The following is a 17,044-nucleotide window of genomic DNA, read 5'->3' on the forward strand; positions in this document are numbered from 1 at the left end:
CATAACAACATGGGCAGGCCATTCAGCCCCTTCAGCATTTGATAGGATCATGGCTGAGCCTCAACTCTGCTTTCCTACCATTCTCCACAACCCTTCAACACATTACTAAATGCAAATATCTCCTGCGTCCTCCCTAAATTTACTCAATGCCCCAGCATCCACCTCAATATGAAACAAGTGAAAAACCATGACCTCGTCAGTGATAATCTCCGGATTACTTCCAGTGCCACGTGCTAGTGAGGGTAAGAACAGGAGCATATGGCATATGAATGCATGGCTAAAGAATTGGTGCAGGTGGCAGGGATTCAGATTTTGAGACATTGGGATCTTTTCTGGGGCAGAGCTGACCTGTTCAAGAGAGAGAAGTTGCACTTGAACTGGAGGGGGACCAATATCTTGGTGGCCAGGTTTGTTAGTGCTACCAAGGAGGGGTTAAACTAGATTGGCAGGTGGATGGAATCCTCAACAGCAGGGAGGCAGGTGAGAGGCTGGAAGGAGATACAGTAATCAGAAATAATAAGTTGAAGAGACAGGTCAGACTGGAACACGACAGGGAACAAGGATTGCCCATTGTGTTAAAGTGCATCTAATTCAATGCAGGAAGCTAACAGGCAAGACGGATGGACTCAGGGCGTGGATAGGGACATGGGACTGGGATATTATAGCCATTATAGAAACATGGCTAAGGGAGGGACAGGACTGGCAGCTTAATGTGCCAAAGTATAATGTTTTAGGTGGGACAGAGGTGGTGGAAGAAGGGGAGGGGGAGCTGCACTTTAATAAAGGGGAGCTTCACAGCAGTAATCGGAGATGAAATAACTGAAGAATCATCCAGCGAGGCTTTGTGGGTGGAGCTAAGAAATAAGGGGATGGTGATGTCTTTGGAGTTGTACTATCGGCCCCAAACAATCAACAAGAATTACAGGAACAAATATGCAGGGAGACTGGGAAACTTGCAGGAGCAATAGGGTTGTCCTAGTAGGGGATTTTAATTTTCCTAACATAAACTAGGACTGCCAGAGTGTTAAGGGCTTAACAAATTCCACCCCAGCTAAGTGTGATCAGGAAAGTTTCCTCAATCAGTATATAGAGGGTCCAATTCCACAAGGTGCAAAACTCAATCTATTCTTGGAAATAGGGCAGGACAGGACAGGGGATGGAGGCAACAGTGGGGGAGCACTTTGGGACTGGTGACCATAGTATTACTAATTTTAAAATAGTTATGGAGGGGGACAAAACTGGTCCACAGGCTCAAGTTCTAAATTTGGGCAAGGTGAATTTTGATTGAATTAGACAGGAGCTTGCAGGGGTTGGTTGGAGTGGTTGTTTGCAGGCAAAAGGACTTCGAGCAAGACGGCAGCACAGAGCTGGAGGCTTGGGACTGGGATAAGATGGGGTGGGGGGAGGGGGTGCTGGTGGGAGGGGAAAATGAGGAAACTGGTGAAATCCACATTGATCCAGTGTGGTTGCAGGATCCCAAAGCAGAAGATAAGGTGTTCTTCCTCCAGGCGTCAGGTGGCTAGGGTTTGGTGACGGAAGAGGTCACGACCTGCAAGTTCTTGGAGGAGTGGGAGGGCCAGTTGAAGTGTTCAGTTATGGGTGGTGGGGTTAGTTGGTGCAGGTTCAGAGATATTCTCTGAAACGATCTGCAAGGTGGCATCCTGTATCTCCGATGTAGAAGACTGGGTGCAATGGATACATTAGATGACATTGGTGGAGGTACAAGTAAATTTCTATCAGATTTGGTAGGATCTTTTGGGGCCTTGGATGGAGGTGAGGAGAGTGGTATGAGCGCAGGTTTTGCACTTCCTGCGGGGAAGGTGCTGGGAGTGGAGTGAGCTGTGGGGTGTGGGGGAAGGGGGATGGTGTGTATCTGACAAGGGAGTCATGGAGGAAATGGTCTCTCTGAAATACTGAAAGAGGTGGTGTCTACTTGTAGGTGACAGAAGATGATGCGGTGTATGTGGAGGTTGGTGAGGTGTAAGGTGAGGACTGGTGGTGGGAGGTGGGGTTTGGTCCTTATTGCATTGGGAGGGGTGGGATTCAAACGTGGAGGTGCGGGAAATGGAGGAGATGCATTGATGGTTTGGTGATGAGAGGTGAGGGCGTGGTCAAGGAGGCAGTAGGAGGAGGTGTCTTAGAGGTAAGTGTGCCAAACTATCACTGCACCCTCCTGTCTGCAGGTTTGATGGTGAGGTTGGGGTTGGTGGGGTTGGAACTGAGGGAGTGGAGGGCAGCAGGCTGGAGTGGGTGAGAGGAATAGACAGATTGAGGCGGTCTATCTCACAGCGACAGTTAGAAATGAAGAGGTCAAGGCCGGGTAACAGGCCAGCACAGGTGTCCATGTGGATGGGGTGTGTTGGAGGCAAGAGAATGGGCAGGAGTCTTGTTTAAAAAAGTGTGCCCAGAGGCGGAGAAAGAAATGTTTGCTGTCACAATGCATGTCAAACTCATTAATCTGGAAGCATAAAGGGATGAAGGGGAGGTCTTTGCTGAGGACTAAACTTTCAGTCCTCCTTTGGTAGCTTATAAACCTCAATTAGATTTCCTCTCATTCTTCTACACTCCAGAGAGTGTAGGCCTAAACTGCTTAAATCTCTCTTAAGACAAACCCTTCCTCTCTGGAATCTGTCCAGTGAACTTCTTCTGAACGGCCTCCAATGCAACTGCATGGACTCCCTAGCAACAGAACCGGAGGTCAAGAGGCATGCTTGCCTTCATCAGGTACTGCGTAGAGTATAAAAATTGGTAAGTGACATTGCAGCTGCATCGAACTTTAGTGAGGCCACATTTGGAATACTGTGTACAGTTCTGGTTGCCACACCACCAGAAGGATGTGGAGGCTTTGGAGAGGGTACAGAAATGGTTTACCAGGAGGTTGTCTGGTTTGGAGGGTATTAGCTATCAGGAGAGATTGGACAAGCTTGGTTTTCGCTTCAATATCAAATGATGTGAAGCAACCTGATAGAAAGGGACCAAAATACTAGAGGCATGGATAGAATGTCTAATCAGAGCCCTTTTCCCAGGGTAGTAACATGAAATACTAGGGAAAAAGGTTTAAGGTAAAAAGGGGGAAATTTTAAAGGAGATGTGAGAGACAGATTTTGTTGCACAAGTGCTTGGATTGAACTGCCAGAGGTGGTGGTGGAGGAGGCAGGTACAATAGTATTGTTTAAGAGGCATTCTAACATATATGGAAGCAGACAGGGAACAGGGATATGGCAGGGAACAGGGATATGGATCACGTGCAAGCTTGTTGTGCTGAAGGGCCTGTTCCTGTGCTGTACCGGTCTTTTGTACATCCATTCCACACTCGACCCCATCCCCAATCACATACTTGCAATCTCCCCCATCCCATACTCACACCCCGCCCCAACTTGCCCCTTGTCCTGCCACACCCTCCCAAATGCCTCCTCACCATCTCACGTGCCCTCATCCTCCCCACTCAGACTCACCCCAAACCCCCTCCTCCCACAATCATGCCCCTCGCACCTCCTACATTCACATCGCAATCCTACACTCTCCTCCTTCCAATTCATCCACCTTCCCCAACTTTGTTCCCTCCCACCCCCTTCCTCTCCCCATTTGCTCCTTCTCTCCCACACTTTTCCCTTCCAATTAACCCCATCCCCATTTTCACACCCATCTGACACCCACCCCCTAAACTCTCCCGCTCTCTGCACTACTCCCACATTTGCCTCCTCCCTCCCTCCACTCCCCTCACAAAGGGACAGAAGGGGATGGCAGGTGATGATGAGACACTTGAGGTTGGTAGAGCTGGTGAAACTCATGAGTGGGGCATGAATCATATATTTCCTATGTAATACCATGCGTTAATTGAGGAGTTTTATAAAACAGTTTCTCAAGTGATCCAGGGACCTCAGATGATTCATGTAGAACTAAGAACATTACAGCACAGGAACAGGTCCTTCGGCCCTCCAAGCCTGCGGCAATCCAGATCCTCTATCTGAACCTGTCACCTGTTTTCTAAGGTTCCGTATCCCTCTGCTCCCTGCCCATTCATGTATCTGTCTAGATACACCTTAAATGACGCTATCATGCCTATTTCTACCACCTCCACTAGCAACGCGTTCCAGGCACCCACCATGTTCTGCATAAAGAACTTTCCACACATATCCCCTTTAAAAACTTTTCCTCTCTCACTTTGAACTCATGACCCCTAGTAATAGAGTCTCCCTCTGAGGAAAAAGCTTCTTGCTACCCACTCTGTCTATACCTCTCATGATTTTGTAGACCTCAATCAGTTCCTCCTCAACCTCCATCTTCCTAAAGAAAATAATCCTAATTTACTCAACATCTCATCATAAGTAGCGCCCTCCGTACCAGGCAACATCCTGGTGAACCTCTGCACCCTCACCAATGTGGCGACCAGACTGTACGCAGTATTCCAAATGTGGCCAAACCAAAGTCTTATGCAACTATAACATGACCTGCCAATTCTTGTACCCTGTCCGATGAAGGAAAGCATGCCGTATACCTTTTTGACCACTTTATTGACCTGTGTTGCCACCTTCAGGGTACGATGGACCTAATCTCCCTCTACATCAATTTTCCCCAGGACTTTTCCCATTTACCGTATAGTTCACTCTTGAATTGGATCTTCCAAAATTCATCAGCTTGCATTTGCCCAGATCGAATTCCATCAGTCATTTCTCTGCCCAACTCTCCAATCTATCTATATTTTGCTGCATTTTCTGACAGTCCCTTTCACTATCTGCTACTCCACCAATCTTAGTGTCATCTGCAAACTTATTATTCAGACCACCTATTCCTTCCTTCAAATCATTTATGTATATCACAAACAATAGTGGTCCCAGCACGGACCCCTGTGGCACACCACTGGTCACAGTTCTCCATTTTGAGAAACTCCCTTCCACGACTACTCTCGGTCTCCTGTTGCCCAGCCGATTCTCTATCCATCTAGCTAGCACATCCTGGACCCCATGTTACTTCACTTTCTCCATCAGCCTACCATGGGGAACCTTGTCAAACACCTTACTGAAGCTGCAAATGTGTTGCTGGTCAAAGCACAGCAGGTTAGGCAGCATCTCAGGAATAGAGAATTCGACGTTTCGAGCATAAGCCCTTCATCAGGAATAAGAGAGAGAGCCAAGCAGGCTGAGATAAAAGGTAGGGAGGAGGGACTAGGGGGAGGGGCGATGGAGGTGGGATAGGTGGAAGGAGGTCAAGGTGAGGGTGATAGGCCGGAGTGGGGTGGGGGCGGAGAGGTCAGGAAGAGGATTGCAGGTTAGGTTGTGCTGTGCTTTGACCAGCAACACATTTGCAGCTGTGATCTCCAGCATCTGCAGACCTCATTTTTTACTCAAACACCTTACTGAAGTCCATGTATAGGATCTCTACAATCCTTCCCTCATCAGTCAACTTTATCACTTAGATTAGATTCCCTACAGTGTGGAAACAGGCTCTTTGGCCCAACTAGTCCACACCCCCTCCGAAGAGTAGCCCACCCAGACCCATTTCCCTCTGACTAATGCACCTAGCACGATGGACAATTTAGCATTGCTAATTTACCTGACCTGCACATCTTTGGACAGTGGGAGGAAACCGGAGCACTTCCTCAAAGAATTCTATTAAGTTGATAAGACATTACCTTCCCTGCACAAAACCATGTTGCCTATCAATGATAAGCCCATTTACTCCCAAATGGGAATAGATTCTATCCCTCAGTATCTTCTCCAGCAGCTTCCCTACTACTGACTTCAGGCTACCGGTCTATAATTACCTGGATTATCCCTGCTACCCTTCTTAAATACAATATTAGTGTATCTGTCCAGAGCAGCTTATTCTTCAATTAGATCACAGACGTTTTTGTGGGATCACTTAACCTGCCTACATCAAAAATGAGATATAAAAGGACCTTCCCTCTCTTAAGAAAAGGCAACACTACTTGTCTTTTTAAAGTACGAGGCTATTGCTGCCTGTTGTAGCCAAGGTGATGGATGGATTGACTCAGTCAGGAGAGGGGTCTAGCTGGGTTGAGGGTGCACAAGCTGAGCAACACCTTTATGGAGACCATCTCATCTGCTGTTCAAGGGCTTAGCGGGAAATACCTCTTCTTGAACTGAAACAAGGTGTATCCCAGCCAGAGTGTACCGAGCATCAAGATCAGACTGAGCACTGCAGTGTCTCGCCCACACGTCTCTGCACCGGGATACGTGCTATTGATCGCAGGAGTGGTGTTAGACATAGAGCTGAGATCCTGGCCCCATCCAAGGTGGTTTGAATGTCTTTCTGGACAGAAGTAATAACTCTGAAAAACTAAGAGCAAAAGGGAGAAAATGGGTAAGTAGCCAGCATTGTGATTCCAGCTTTCAAAGGGCTCAATACATTATTTTACAACAATGGCCTGTATTTATATAGTGCCATTAATCTAGCAGAATGTCCCAAGGTACTTTACAGCATCATTGTAACTTCGCAAGGTGAGATCTGGGCAGATGGTAAAGCATTTAGCCAAAGCAGTAGACTTTAAAGGATTCCTTAAGTCCGTCCCTAATGACACTATAGGTCAACCCATTGCAGTGGTTTAAGAAGGTAGCTACCTATCACCTTCTCAAAACAACTAGGGACAGAAAATAAATGCCGGCCAACTAGCAACACCCACATCCCACAAAAGAATTTAGAAAAAAATCTTCGAAAGGGTTAGAGATATGCATAGAGTCAAAGACTTTGAGGGAGAAAAATCCAAAGTTTAGGCTCCAGGCAGCTGAAGTGGAGTGAACAGAATTAAAGATGATTTTTAAAAAATTATTTGTGCAAGGGAGTATCTGGCTGTCTCAGCTGCTGCTGTCTATGTATGTGGTTAGGGAGGAAGTTCCAGGATTTTGACGCAGTGACCGTGAAGGAACAGTGATACATTTCCAATTCAGGATGGTGTGTGGATTGGAGGGGAGCTTGGCGGCATTCGATGCACCTACTGCCCTCTGACCCCCTAAGATGGTTGCGGTGCTGGAAGGAGCTGTTGAAGGAGTACAGACGTCAGTGTGCTGTGGGACTTCAGGAGACTAGAGACAGAAAAGGTCAAGGCCATGGATGAAGATTTTTTAAAAATCAAGACAAAATGTACATTAGCAAACATGGGGTGACAGGTGAATAGGAATTGGCATCACTGACCGAGTCGGCATTTCTGTGCTGGGACTGAGTGGCTTCTTTGACCATTACAAAGGGCAGTTCAGAGCTAACCACATGGAGTCACACGCACACCAAAATGGACAAGGTTGACAGTTCCCTCCCTAAAGGATGTAGTTGGGTTTTTTTCACAATGACTGACAATAGTTACATAGACACATTAGGCTAGGTCCACCTGGAAAGGTTGGTAAGATTCAATTTAATTGCAGAAATAAATTTGATCAATATTTTTAGAGGGACAGTTGACAAAGACTTTGGTTATGAAGAGTAGATTGGGATCATTCTGACAGCTAGAGCAAAGTTCTGATAGTGGCAGGGTTGGCCATTTGTGTGCTGTTAGATATGAAAGTGAAACAGGATTGTTCCTTCTGGAGTTTGGGGGTTGAAAACTGGAAGGTGGCAGGTGAAGGACAGAAGAAAGCACAATGAAATTAAGGCAGGGAAAAAAAATACAACTCCAATTTCATTCTTACAGACTTACTTTTGGCCAGTCCTTTACATGCATCCACCACAAAAGCAATAGATATAAAAACTGCCAGGATCTCATCAGTTGACCTGTGAAAGACATGGATAAATTAGATCACTGTTAGCTGAAAAACATTTAAAAAAAAACATGCACATGCTCACATTTCTGGTAATGTACAATTCGTTTGAGAGAGCAAGGCAGAGAAGATTCACAGAGACTATTGACAGAACTATTTCATGTGAGCAAATACCCCATGTTGTTTAAATATGAGCAGGATTGCAGAAGAATCAAGTATAAAGTTTGCAGATGACGCAAAACTTGGAAGTAGTCAGCAGAACAATAGCAAACTTTAACTGATCAGATGGGTAAAATGGCTAGATACACCGACACTTTACAGGGAATGGATTCATTTTAGATGGGGAAATAGAAAGGGACAAGGTAACTAAAATGGTATAATTTTAAAAAGGTGTAGGAGCAAAAGGCTGGCACAGTAAGTAACTCGAGATGACCATTAAACACTATGATAAAGATGTTTATTTGGAAGCAATAGCTTTTGGTGCCCTGCTCCTTCACCAGGTGGTTACGGAGGTTAAGATCATGCTCACAGAATTTATAGTCAAAGGAGTCCAGTGTTATGGAGATGTGATACAGTAAACAATCTTAGATTAATTGAGTGTTACAGAATGAAGTCATGGAGCTCTGCGCGAGTCATCATTTGACATCAAGGATATATCTCCTGGTGAAAGGGCGTTTAAGCATGATCAAACCTGTGAGAAATTATTTTAAAATGTCATGGGTCTGGAGTCACATGTAGTCCAGACTAGGGAAGGACAGCAATCTCCTTCTCGAAAAGGACATGAGTGAACCAGTTGGGGTTTTCCAACAATCGTCATCATTAGATTTTTAACTCCAGGTTTCCTCCGGGTGCTCCGGTTTCCTCCCACAGTCCAAAGATGTGCGGGTCAGGTGAATTGGCCATGCTAAATTGCCCGTAGTGTTAGGTAAGGGGTATATTTAGGGGTATGGGTGGGTTGTGCTTCGGCGGGTCGGTGTGGACTTGTTGGGCCGAAGGGCCTGTTTCCACACTGTAGGGAGTCTAATCTAATCTAAAAATTATTAAAGATGGAAGTTTTAATCTAAGATTGTTTACTGTATCACATCTCCGTAACACTGGACTCCTTTGACTATAAATTCTGTGAGCATGATCTTAACCTCCACAACCACCTGATGAAGGAGCAGCACTCCAAAAGCTAGTGCTTCCAAATAAACCTGGTGGACTATAACCTGGTGTTGTGTGATTTTTAACTTTGTCCATCCCAGTCCAACACAGGCGCCTCCAAGTTATGATAAAGAGATATGTTTCTTGGCATTATGAACAGAGACATAGTGTACAGAGGATTAGAAGATATGTTACAAAACTATAAAATCATTGGTTATATTCTCAAGATATGTTAGAAATTGTTGAGACTTGACAGGTTGCAGAGATTAGATTAGATTAGATGATTAGATTAGATTAGATTACTTACAGTGTGGAAACAAGTCCACACCGACCCGCCGAAGCGCAACCCACCCATACCCCTACATTTACTCCTTATCTAACACTATGGGCAATTTAGCATGGCCAATTCACCTAACCCGCACATCTTTGGACTGTGGGAGGAAACCGGAGTGCCCGGAGGAAACCCACACAGACACGGGGAGAACGTGCAAACTCCACACAGTCAGTCGCCTGAGTCGGGAATTGAACCCGAGTCTCTGGTGCTGTGAGGCAGCAGTGCTAACCACTGTGCCACCGTGCCGCCCATAATGATGTGCCTATGAATGAGGTGTTAAATTCAGATAATGCGAAATTCCAGTTGTGTTGAAGTAGTCAGCCAAACCCACCTGCTAAGCCAATAAAACAATTGAGACCAGAAAGAGTCAGAGGTTTTACAGCATGGAAAGAGGCCCTTCAGCCCATCTTGTCTGCCGATCATCAAGCATCTATCTCTTCTAAACCCTATTTTCCAGCATTCCATCCATAGCCTTTGAGGATATGGCATTTTGAAGTGCTCATTTAAATACTAGTTAAAAATCTTCAGGGTTCCTGCCTCTACCACCCTTTTAAACAATGAGTTCTAGATGTCTAGAACTCTCTAGGTAAGAATATTTTTCCTCAACTCTGCACCCAAACCTTTTTATCAACTTAAAGTTGTTCCCCAATTATGGGCACCTCCATGCTTACCCAATCTGTGTCCCTTAATACTTTATACACCTCAGAGATATCCTGGACTTACCATAAAACATAGAAGTGGAAGTAAGGCTATTTGGCCCATCGAGTCCACTCCTCCATTTAATCATGGCTGGTGGGCAATTCAATGCCACTTACCCGCACTCTCCCCGTAGCCCTTAATATCCTTGCGAGATCAAGAATTTATCGATCTCTGCCTTGAAAACATTTAACGTCCCTGCCTTCACTGTGCTCTGTGGCAATGAATTCCACAGGCCCACCACTCTTAAGACTTACATGTCCAGCTTAGTCAACCTATGGAAGGTGGTTGTATGATCCCACTGAATAATTGAGTGTTACAGAATGAAGTCATGGAGCTCTGCGCGAGTCATCATTTGACATCAAGGATATATCTCCTGGTGAAAGGGCGTTTAAGCATGATCAAACCTGTGAGAAATTATTTTAAAATGTCATGGGTCTGGAGTCACATGTAGTCCAGACTAGGGAAGGACAGCAATCTCCTTCTCGAAAAGGACATGAGTGAACCAGTTGGGTTTTTCCAACAATCGTCATCATTAGATTTTTAACTCCAGATTTCTTTAAATTGAATTCAAAATTCAACCACCTACTGTGGCAGTAAGATTACCTGGGTATCTGGATTAACACTCCAGTGATCATCACTAGGCCATCACCATCAGTGGTGATATTCTAAACAACGTCAAGCCTTGGCAAAAAAAAAACCTTTTTTTAAAAAAACTGAAACAGATTTTGCGCTTTACTGATTTCATTCAGGATTTTGTGTTAACAGCACAAATCAGGTTACACAGGGTTTCCCTCAGCCATCTCAAGGAATGATGTAACACAAAACTGCAGTCAGGTCTCTTGCAATTGACTCAGTAAGATCAACAACAATCTTGGTGATGGTGGAGCAGGCTTGAGGAGCCAGGTGGCTGTCCTGTGCTCTGGTATTCTCTATTCCTAAGACGAGTGAAACTCAGAACGTACTGATTACAGCAGAGAAGGTTTCCAGAAGGTTTAAACAGAGATATGAAATTATTCTGAAGGGTACCATAAATGAGGCAAAATACTTTGTGGCTGTATCAGACAACACAGAACTAAGACAACTTGCAATAGCCAGAGAGGCAATGTGAAAAATTTACAACAAAAGAGCACATTATGAAGATCTAGAAAATCTCTGTCTCTGGACAGATTCCAAGAGTAACTTCTGATAGGGAACTAGTTAAATACTTGACAAAGAAGAAAATAAATTGTAGAGTTGTCTGGAATTTGTTTGAGTTGTAATACTCTGATAATTGCCTTTGAGGATTAAGCTGTAAACAACTATTTTAAACAACAGGACTGCATATAACAATTGGATAAATTAAAGGTGATCGGTGATTCTGCATGGTCACTGTTACAGAATTCTTGCATCCACATAGCCTACAGGCATCCTCTGAAATAGAGTCCAAAGGAGCATCATCTTTACAAAGCTAGTTGTAACTTTAAAGATAATCAGGTACCATGTCGGACAATCATGCATTATTCAAAATCACCAGAACAAAATCTGATCTCGAAGCTCAGAACATGTTTAATATTAGATTTCTTGTCACTCAGCAACAGGGATTAATCAGCACTTTAGTTCTGTATTGACATACAAACTGTTTCTTTCCATTCTCAGGACTTAGTCAATGCCTGCATTTACAGCCCATCACTAGCTGCACTTGGAGTGGTGATGAGACCACACACTTCATGTCACTGTAGAGTTTTTTAAAAAAAACGACTAAGGCTTGCTCAGTCACTTCACAGAGTACTTAAGAGTCAACTCTGCTGAAGGCGGGCGGGGGGAGGGGGAGCGCGCAGGAGTATTCTTAGGCCTAAACGGGTAACTCCTGCAATAGGTGAGCCAGGTAGGCTTTTAATGGTGGGTCAAGAGCTTCAGGATTCCTTCTATTGACATCAAATCATGAGGTTAGGTTAACATCCCATGCTACCAATGGCCCACTGACACAAATAACACAAGGAATAGGTACAGAGATCTTTGACTTCATCATCGGCAGAAGCCATAACGTCATCATGATCATCATGCCATGGGCATAATTCTTTTTCCTTCTATGTCACTGGGTCAATTTTCTAGAATTGATCTTGACACCAAGTACCACGAGCACTTTAGGATGAAATCCCTCCAGCAGCTCTTCTATGGAGAAACAATAATTAGAAGGCTCTGTTCTGTTGCTCAGAAAAAAAAAGAGAACAAAAGGTGTCAAAGGTTCCTTCAGACACAAGAACTGAGCCCCAGCTAATCTATTTCTTCACAGTTGGAAGGAATGCCCCAAGAGGCCACAATCAAGTTAATAAAGTCTCCAGCAAGTTTTTCTTTTGCAACTTACCTTTTGAAAAACTTCTTCAATGAACTTAAATTAGCAATACCATAGATAATACAGAAGAAACAATTCCACAAGCCAACACAGGCGTAGAATGCAAAGAAATTCAAATTGTAGTCATCGCAGATGCCCTGGATTACTGGAGAGGGAAAAGAACATTTGATTACCAGAGGACACAAGGCAACTTTAAGATAGGCAGGTACAGAGGAACTGAATAAGTTGCTTCCATTTGCCAATTTCCAACGTCAGTTTCAGAAATACATCAGGTACCAATTATGTAACTTTAAACATAGTTTGATAAATCCATAGAGAAATAGGAATTTTTGAAATAACCATTGTGGACTCCTGAAATCAAATCGATGGCTGTTTCTGCCATAAGTAGGAGTGTTTTAGGGTGATTGGATCTTGGGTTCAATGAGTTGAAATAAGCAGCACCTCTGGTGCTTTCTGAAGAAACATTAGCTTGACTTTTGTTTTTCTGCATTAGCTTGTTGTGAATTATTTTTAAATAAGATCTTCAACAGAATTGGGGCTGTAGTATCTTCTGCCATGTCAATATCATTCAAGAACCTCCTTAATAAACGTACACCTCCAGTTTTAAAACCCACCTCCTCAACCCGGCTATTGGACACTCTACCTGAACCATCCTAAGGCTCAGATTGCACTCTCCTTCAACATCGGGGACAGATTTCCTTCATTAAAAAGACATGAACAACAAGTTCTTCTTCATTACAGACTTTGTCAAAGTCTAGGGTATCCAATTCCACACAAGCCACTGATATGTTGGACCATTTACAGATTGTTGTTTTAAAACAACAGAGGATGGTACCAATAAAAATCAAGGGCATGTTTTCTGGTGACAATGATGGAAAGCAATTCTGGCATACTATGTCCAGTTCAGGTCATCCTATTATAGGAAGATTATTATTAAGTCGGGGAGGATTCAGAAGGTACTTACCAGGATATTGTTGGGTGTGGAAAGTTTGAATTATAAAGAAAAGCTGGATAGGATGAGACTTGTTTCACTGGAGTGTAGGAGGTTGAGAGGCAAACTTATAGACGTTTATAAAGTCATGAGGGTAGGTGCCGTTTCCCTAGGTTGGAGCATTTCAAGGCTAGGAGGCACATTTTTAAGGTGGGAAGAGAGATTTAAAAATGACATGATGGGCAATCTTTGTTATGGACAAAGAGAGTGGCTCATGCGGAATGGACTTTCTGAGGAAGTGGTGGTTGTGGGTACAATTGTAATGTTCAAAAGGCATTTGATGGATACATAAATAGGAAAAGTTTAGAGGGATATCAGCCAGAGCAGTTAGGTGGGACTAGTTTAGTTTGGGATTGTTTGGCATGGACTGGTCGGACTACTTCCATGTTGACTCCATAAGTACTGTACTAAACTTGGTTGTTCTTTGAAAACTGCTTTGATGGGAAATGGAATTTACTGGTGAGGTGAGTATTTGTTGCCCATCATAACTACCCTTATACCAACTCGCCTGTTGGACTACTTCAGAGGGCAATAATGTGTCAACCACATTACTGTGGGTTCAGAGTCAAAGTCAAGACAAACCGGGTAAGGACAGTAGATGTCCCTCCCAAAGGGCATGAGTGAACTGGATGAGATCTGACAACAAATAATGAAAGTCCTGGTCACCATTCCTGATTGTAGTGCATAATTCCAGGCTATTAACTAACTGACTCTAAATTCAACCAGCTGCTGTGCTGGGATTGAAGCTATGCCCAGACACTAGCCTGGCCTACAGGGCTATTAATCCAATGCCAACTCTACTCATTTCTGGGGCTGCTGGTACCAAGGAATTGGTATCTCAGGTCGTTTATTTCCAACTCCAGACAGATATAACTTGGCTTTTGATTAGTCACTCTTTTGACAGGAGATTAAATGTACAAGAGGCAGCCTTTGTGATAAGTTAGATGGAACAGTAGAAGAGGGTATGAAAGGTCAAGTACTTTTTTTTTGTTCTTTCGTGGCAGGAAGGAGAAGGCAGAAGTGTGCATTTATTGCTCAATCTCAGTTATCCCCTGAGAAATTGTGGTGAGCTGCTGCAGTCCATGTGCTACAGGTCCACATGGGGAAGGATGTTCCTGAAATTTGACTCAGCAACGGGAATATATTTCCAAGTCAGGAAGGTCAGTGGCTTAGAAGGGAACTTGCAGGTGGCAGTGTTCTCATGCACCTGTAGCACTTCTTCAAAGTCTTAGACATTTACAGCATGGAAACAGACCTTGCAGTCCAACTCATCCGTGCTAACCAGATAGTCCCATTTGCCAGTATTTGGCCCATATCTCCCTATGTCTTTCAAATGTTGTTATTGTACCAGCCTCCACCACTTTCTCTAACAGCTCATTCCATACACACACCACCTTCCATGTGAAAACGTTGCCCCTTACATCCCTTTTAAATCTTTCCCCTCCCACCCTAAACCTACGTCTGCTGGTTTTGGACTCCCCTACCCTGGGAAAAAGGCCTTGTCTACTTGCCCTATCCACACCCCTCATGATTTAATGAACCTCTATTAAGTAATCCCTCAGCCTCTGATGCTCCAGGGAAAGCAGCCCCAGTCTACTCAGCCTCTCCCTGTAACTCAAACCTGCCAACCCCGGCGACATCTTTAAATCTTTTCTGAATCCTTTCAAGTTTCACAACATCCTTCCTGTTGCAGGGAAACCAGAAATGAACGCAGTATTCCAGAAGTGGCCTAACCAATGTCCTGTTCAGCTGCAACATGACCTCCCAACTCCTATATTCAATGCACCGACAAAAAGGCAAGCATACCAAATGTCTTCCTCACTACCCTGTCGAATTGCAACTCCACTTTCAAGGAACTATGAACCTGTACTCCAAGTTCTCACTGTTAATTGTATAAGTCCTGCCCTGGTTTACCTTACCAAAATACAACACCTCACATTTATCTAAATTAAACTCCATCTGCCACTCCTCAGCCTATGTGCACATTTGAGCAAGGTCCCATTGTACTCAGAGATAACTACCTTCAACATCCAGCTGGTGGTAGAGCTCATGAGCTTGAAGGTACTTTCTAAGAAGCGGTGACGAGTTGCAGTGCACCTTGTACAAGTTACATACAGCTCCTATTGTATACCAGTGGTGCAGTAGTGGATAGGGTTCTAATCTAGCATGCGAAAATGAGTACTGCAGATGCTGGAAATCAGAGTCTAGATTGGAATGGTGCTGGAAAAGCAATCTAACAGGCCGCATTGTCCTGGATGGTTTTCAGTTTGAGGTTTAGTGGTGCTGTAAGTGTGAACACTCCATCACACACCCGAGATATGCCTTGCAGATGGTGGACAAGATTCGGGCAGTAGGTGGTGAGTTACTTACTAGAGTATTCATAGCAGCTGACCTGCTCTTGTAACCGCTGTATGTAAATGGCTGGACTGGCTAGTCCAGTTCAGTTTCTGGTCAATGGTAACCCCAAAACTATTGATAGTGGGAATTCAGAGATGATAATATTGCTGAATATCAACAGGTAAAGGTATGGTAACAGTCTAGCATTTGGCACAAAAACTATTTACCATTTAGCCCGTTGTCCAGGTCTTGTTGCATTTGAAGATAGAATGCTTCTGTATGCAAACAGACATGAACGTTGTTGAACACTGTGCAATCATCTGCCCCATTTGTGAAGGCAGTAGAGGGGTATTCAACAATTGAATGCCAACGGGAGACTGGAATAACCAATTGGTTATTCCACCAGCTGCCATGAATAGCAAGATTCAGATACAGGTTCAGTTTCTGATTTGCAGAACTGAGGCGACTAGTAGGGGCTTGCAAATTTGGTGCTGAGTGGGCAATGAATAGTCACCCTCAAACAGTAGACTATGTACACCTGTGGAGGTTAATCCGGCTCAGCCTCAGAAGTAACACTGACAGCCACTGTAGCCGAAGCCTTAGTTTTAGTCCATTCTGTGCCCCTGCTGAAGTTAGACTATTGTGGGGCGAGACACATCTCCTGATTCTCTCCAACATGCATGGAGGAGGTCATTGAAAAGAAGACATGACCATATGTTTTTTTTAAAAAAAGAAAGCAAATTATATTGATTTAAATCAGCAAGAGGATATAACTTACCATGGATGTACAAAGCAAGGGGTGCAGTGGTTAAAACTATACCCATTGGTTGACCAGCAAAGACTGCATAGGCCACTCCGCCAATGCACTGGGCAAGGATGGTTTTCTGTACATCTGCAAAAGAAACAAACAGGGTTAAACAGGCACTTACAGTTTGGGATTATATAGAGGTTTCAACTTCAGCTTGCTTTGCGTTGACAAGTGAGATTTCTTTATTTTATGCTGAAAATCAATGGGGAAGGTGACAGGAGTGGGCAAAAAGAGGAGGAGGGGGGGAACTTGACAATCCATCATCAAGCCTTCCCTCCCCAGCACCAATTGAGACCTTTAAGCAGTCAATGATGATGAACAGAGTTCCCAGAAGCTGGCAGGGTTGGATGGACAAGGGGAGGAAGAACGAGGCAGTAGGAAACACAGGGAGTCTTCTCAAATGGCAAAAAAGGTGGAGTGATCCATCTGCCAGGTTTGGGGGAGTGGTCTTGATCTGGCCTAATCTGGGGATGATCAGGGGCACTGACAGGGCTTATAGCCTCAAGTCACCACCACTGGTCAAAATAAAACCCATAAAAAGATACTTCATATGCCCACTGCTCCTGGATCTTGTAGCTGCTAGTGGCATGGCAACTCCAAGCTCCGAAATGGGGATGCAACCCATAGTGATTGCCAATCTCAGATGGACTGGCAGATACAGGCAAAGCAGGGCACCACTGCCCCATTAAAT

General features: G+C 44.3%; 1 protein-coding gene across 1 annotated transcript in view; it reads right to left on the reverse strand.

Annotated features, from left to right (window-relative positions):
• slc4a11 (solute carrier family 4 member 11) overlaps window positions 1-17,044 on the reverse strand; it is a 104,071-nt gene that overhangs the window by 22,365 nt on the left and 64,662 nt on the right. Inside the window, exons 8-11 of the mRNA XM_060833250.1 lie at window positions 16,324-16,437; window positions 12,230-12,362; window positions 7,649-7,722; window positions 6,093-6,300 (exon numbers count right to left, since the gene is read on the reverse strand). Coding sequence (XP_060689233.1) covers window positions 6,093-6,300; window positions 7,649-7,722; window positions 12,230-12,362; window positions 16,324-16,437 — 529 coding nt within the window. The remainder of the gene's footprint in view (window positions 1-6,092; window positions 6,301-7,648; window positions 7,723-12,229; window positions 12,363-16,323; window positions 16,438-17,044) is intronic.

The sequence above is a fragment of the Hemiscyllium ocellatum genome, chromosome 1 (assembly GCF_020745735.1).
Source record: "Hemiscyllium ocellatum isolate sHemOce1 chromosome 1, sHemOce1.pat.X.cur, whole genome shotgun sequence".
Lineage (NCBI taxonomy): Eukaryota > Metazoa > Chordata > Chondrichthyes > Orectolobiformes > Hemiscylliidae > Hemiscyllium > Hemiscyllium ocellatum.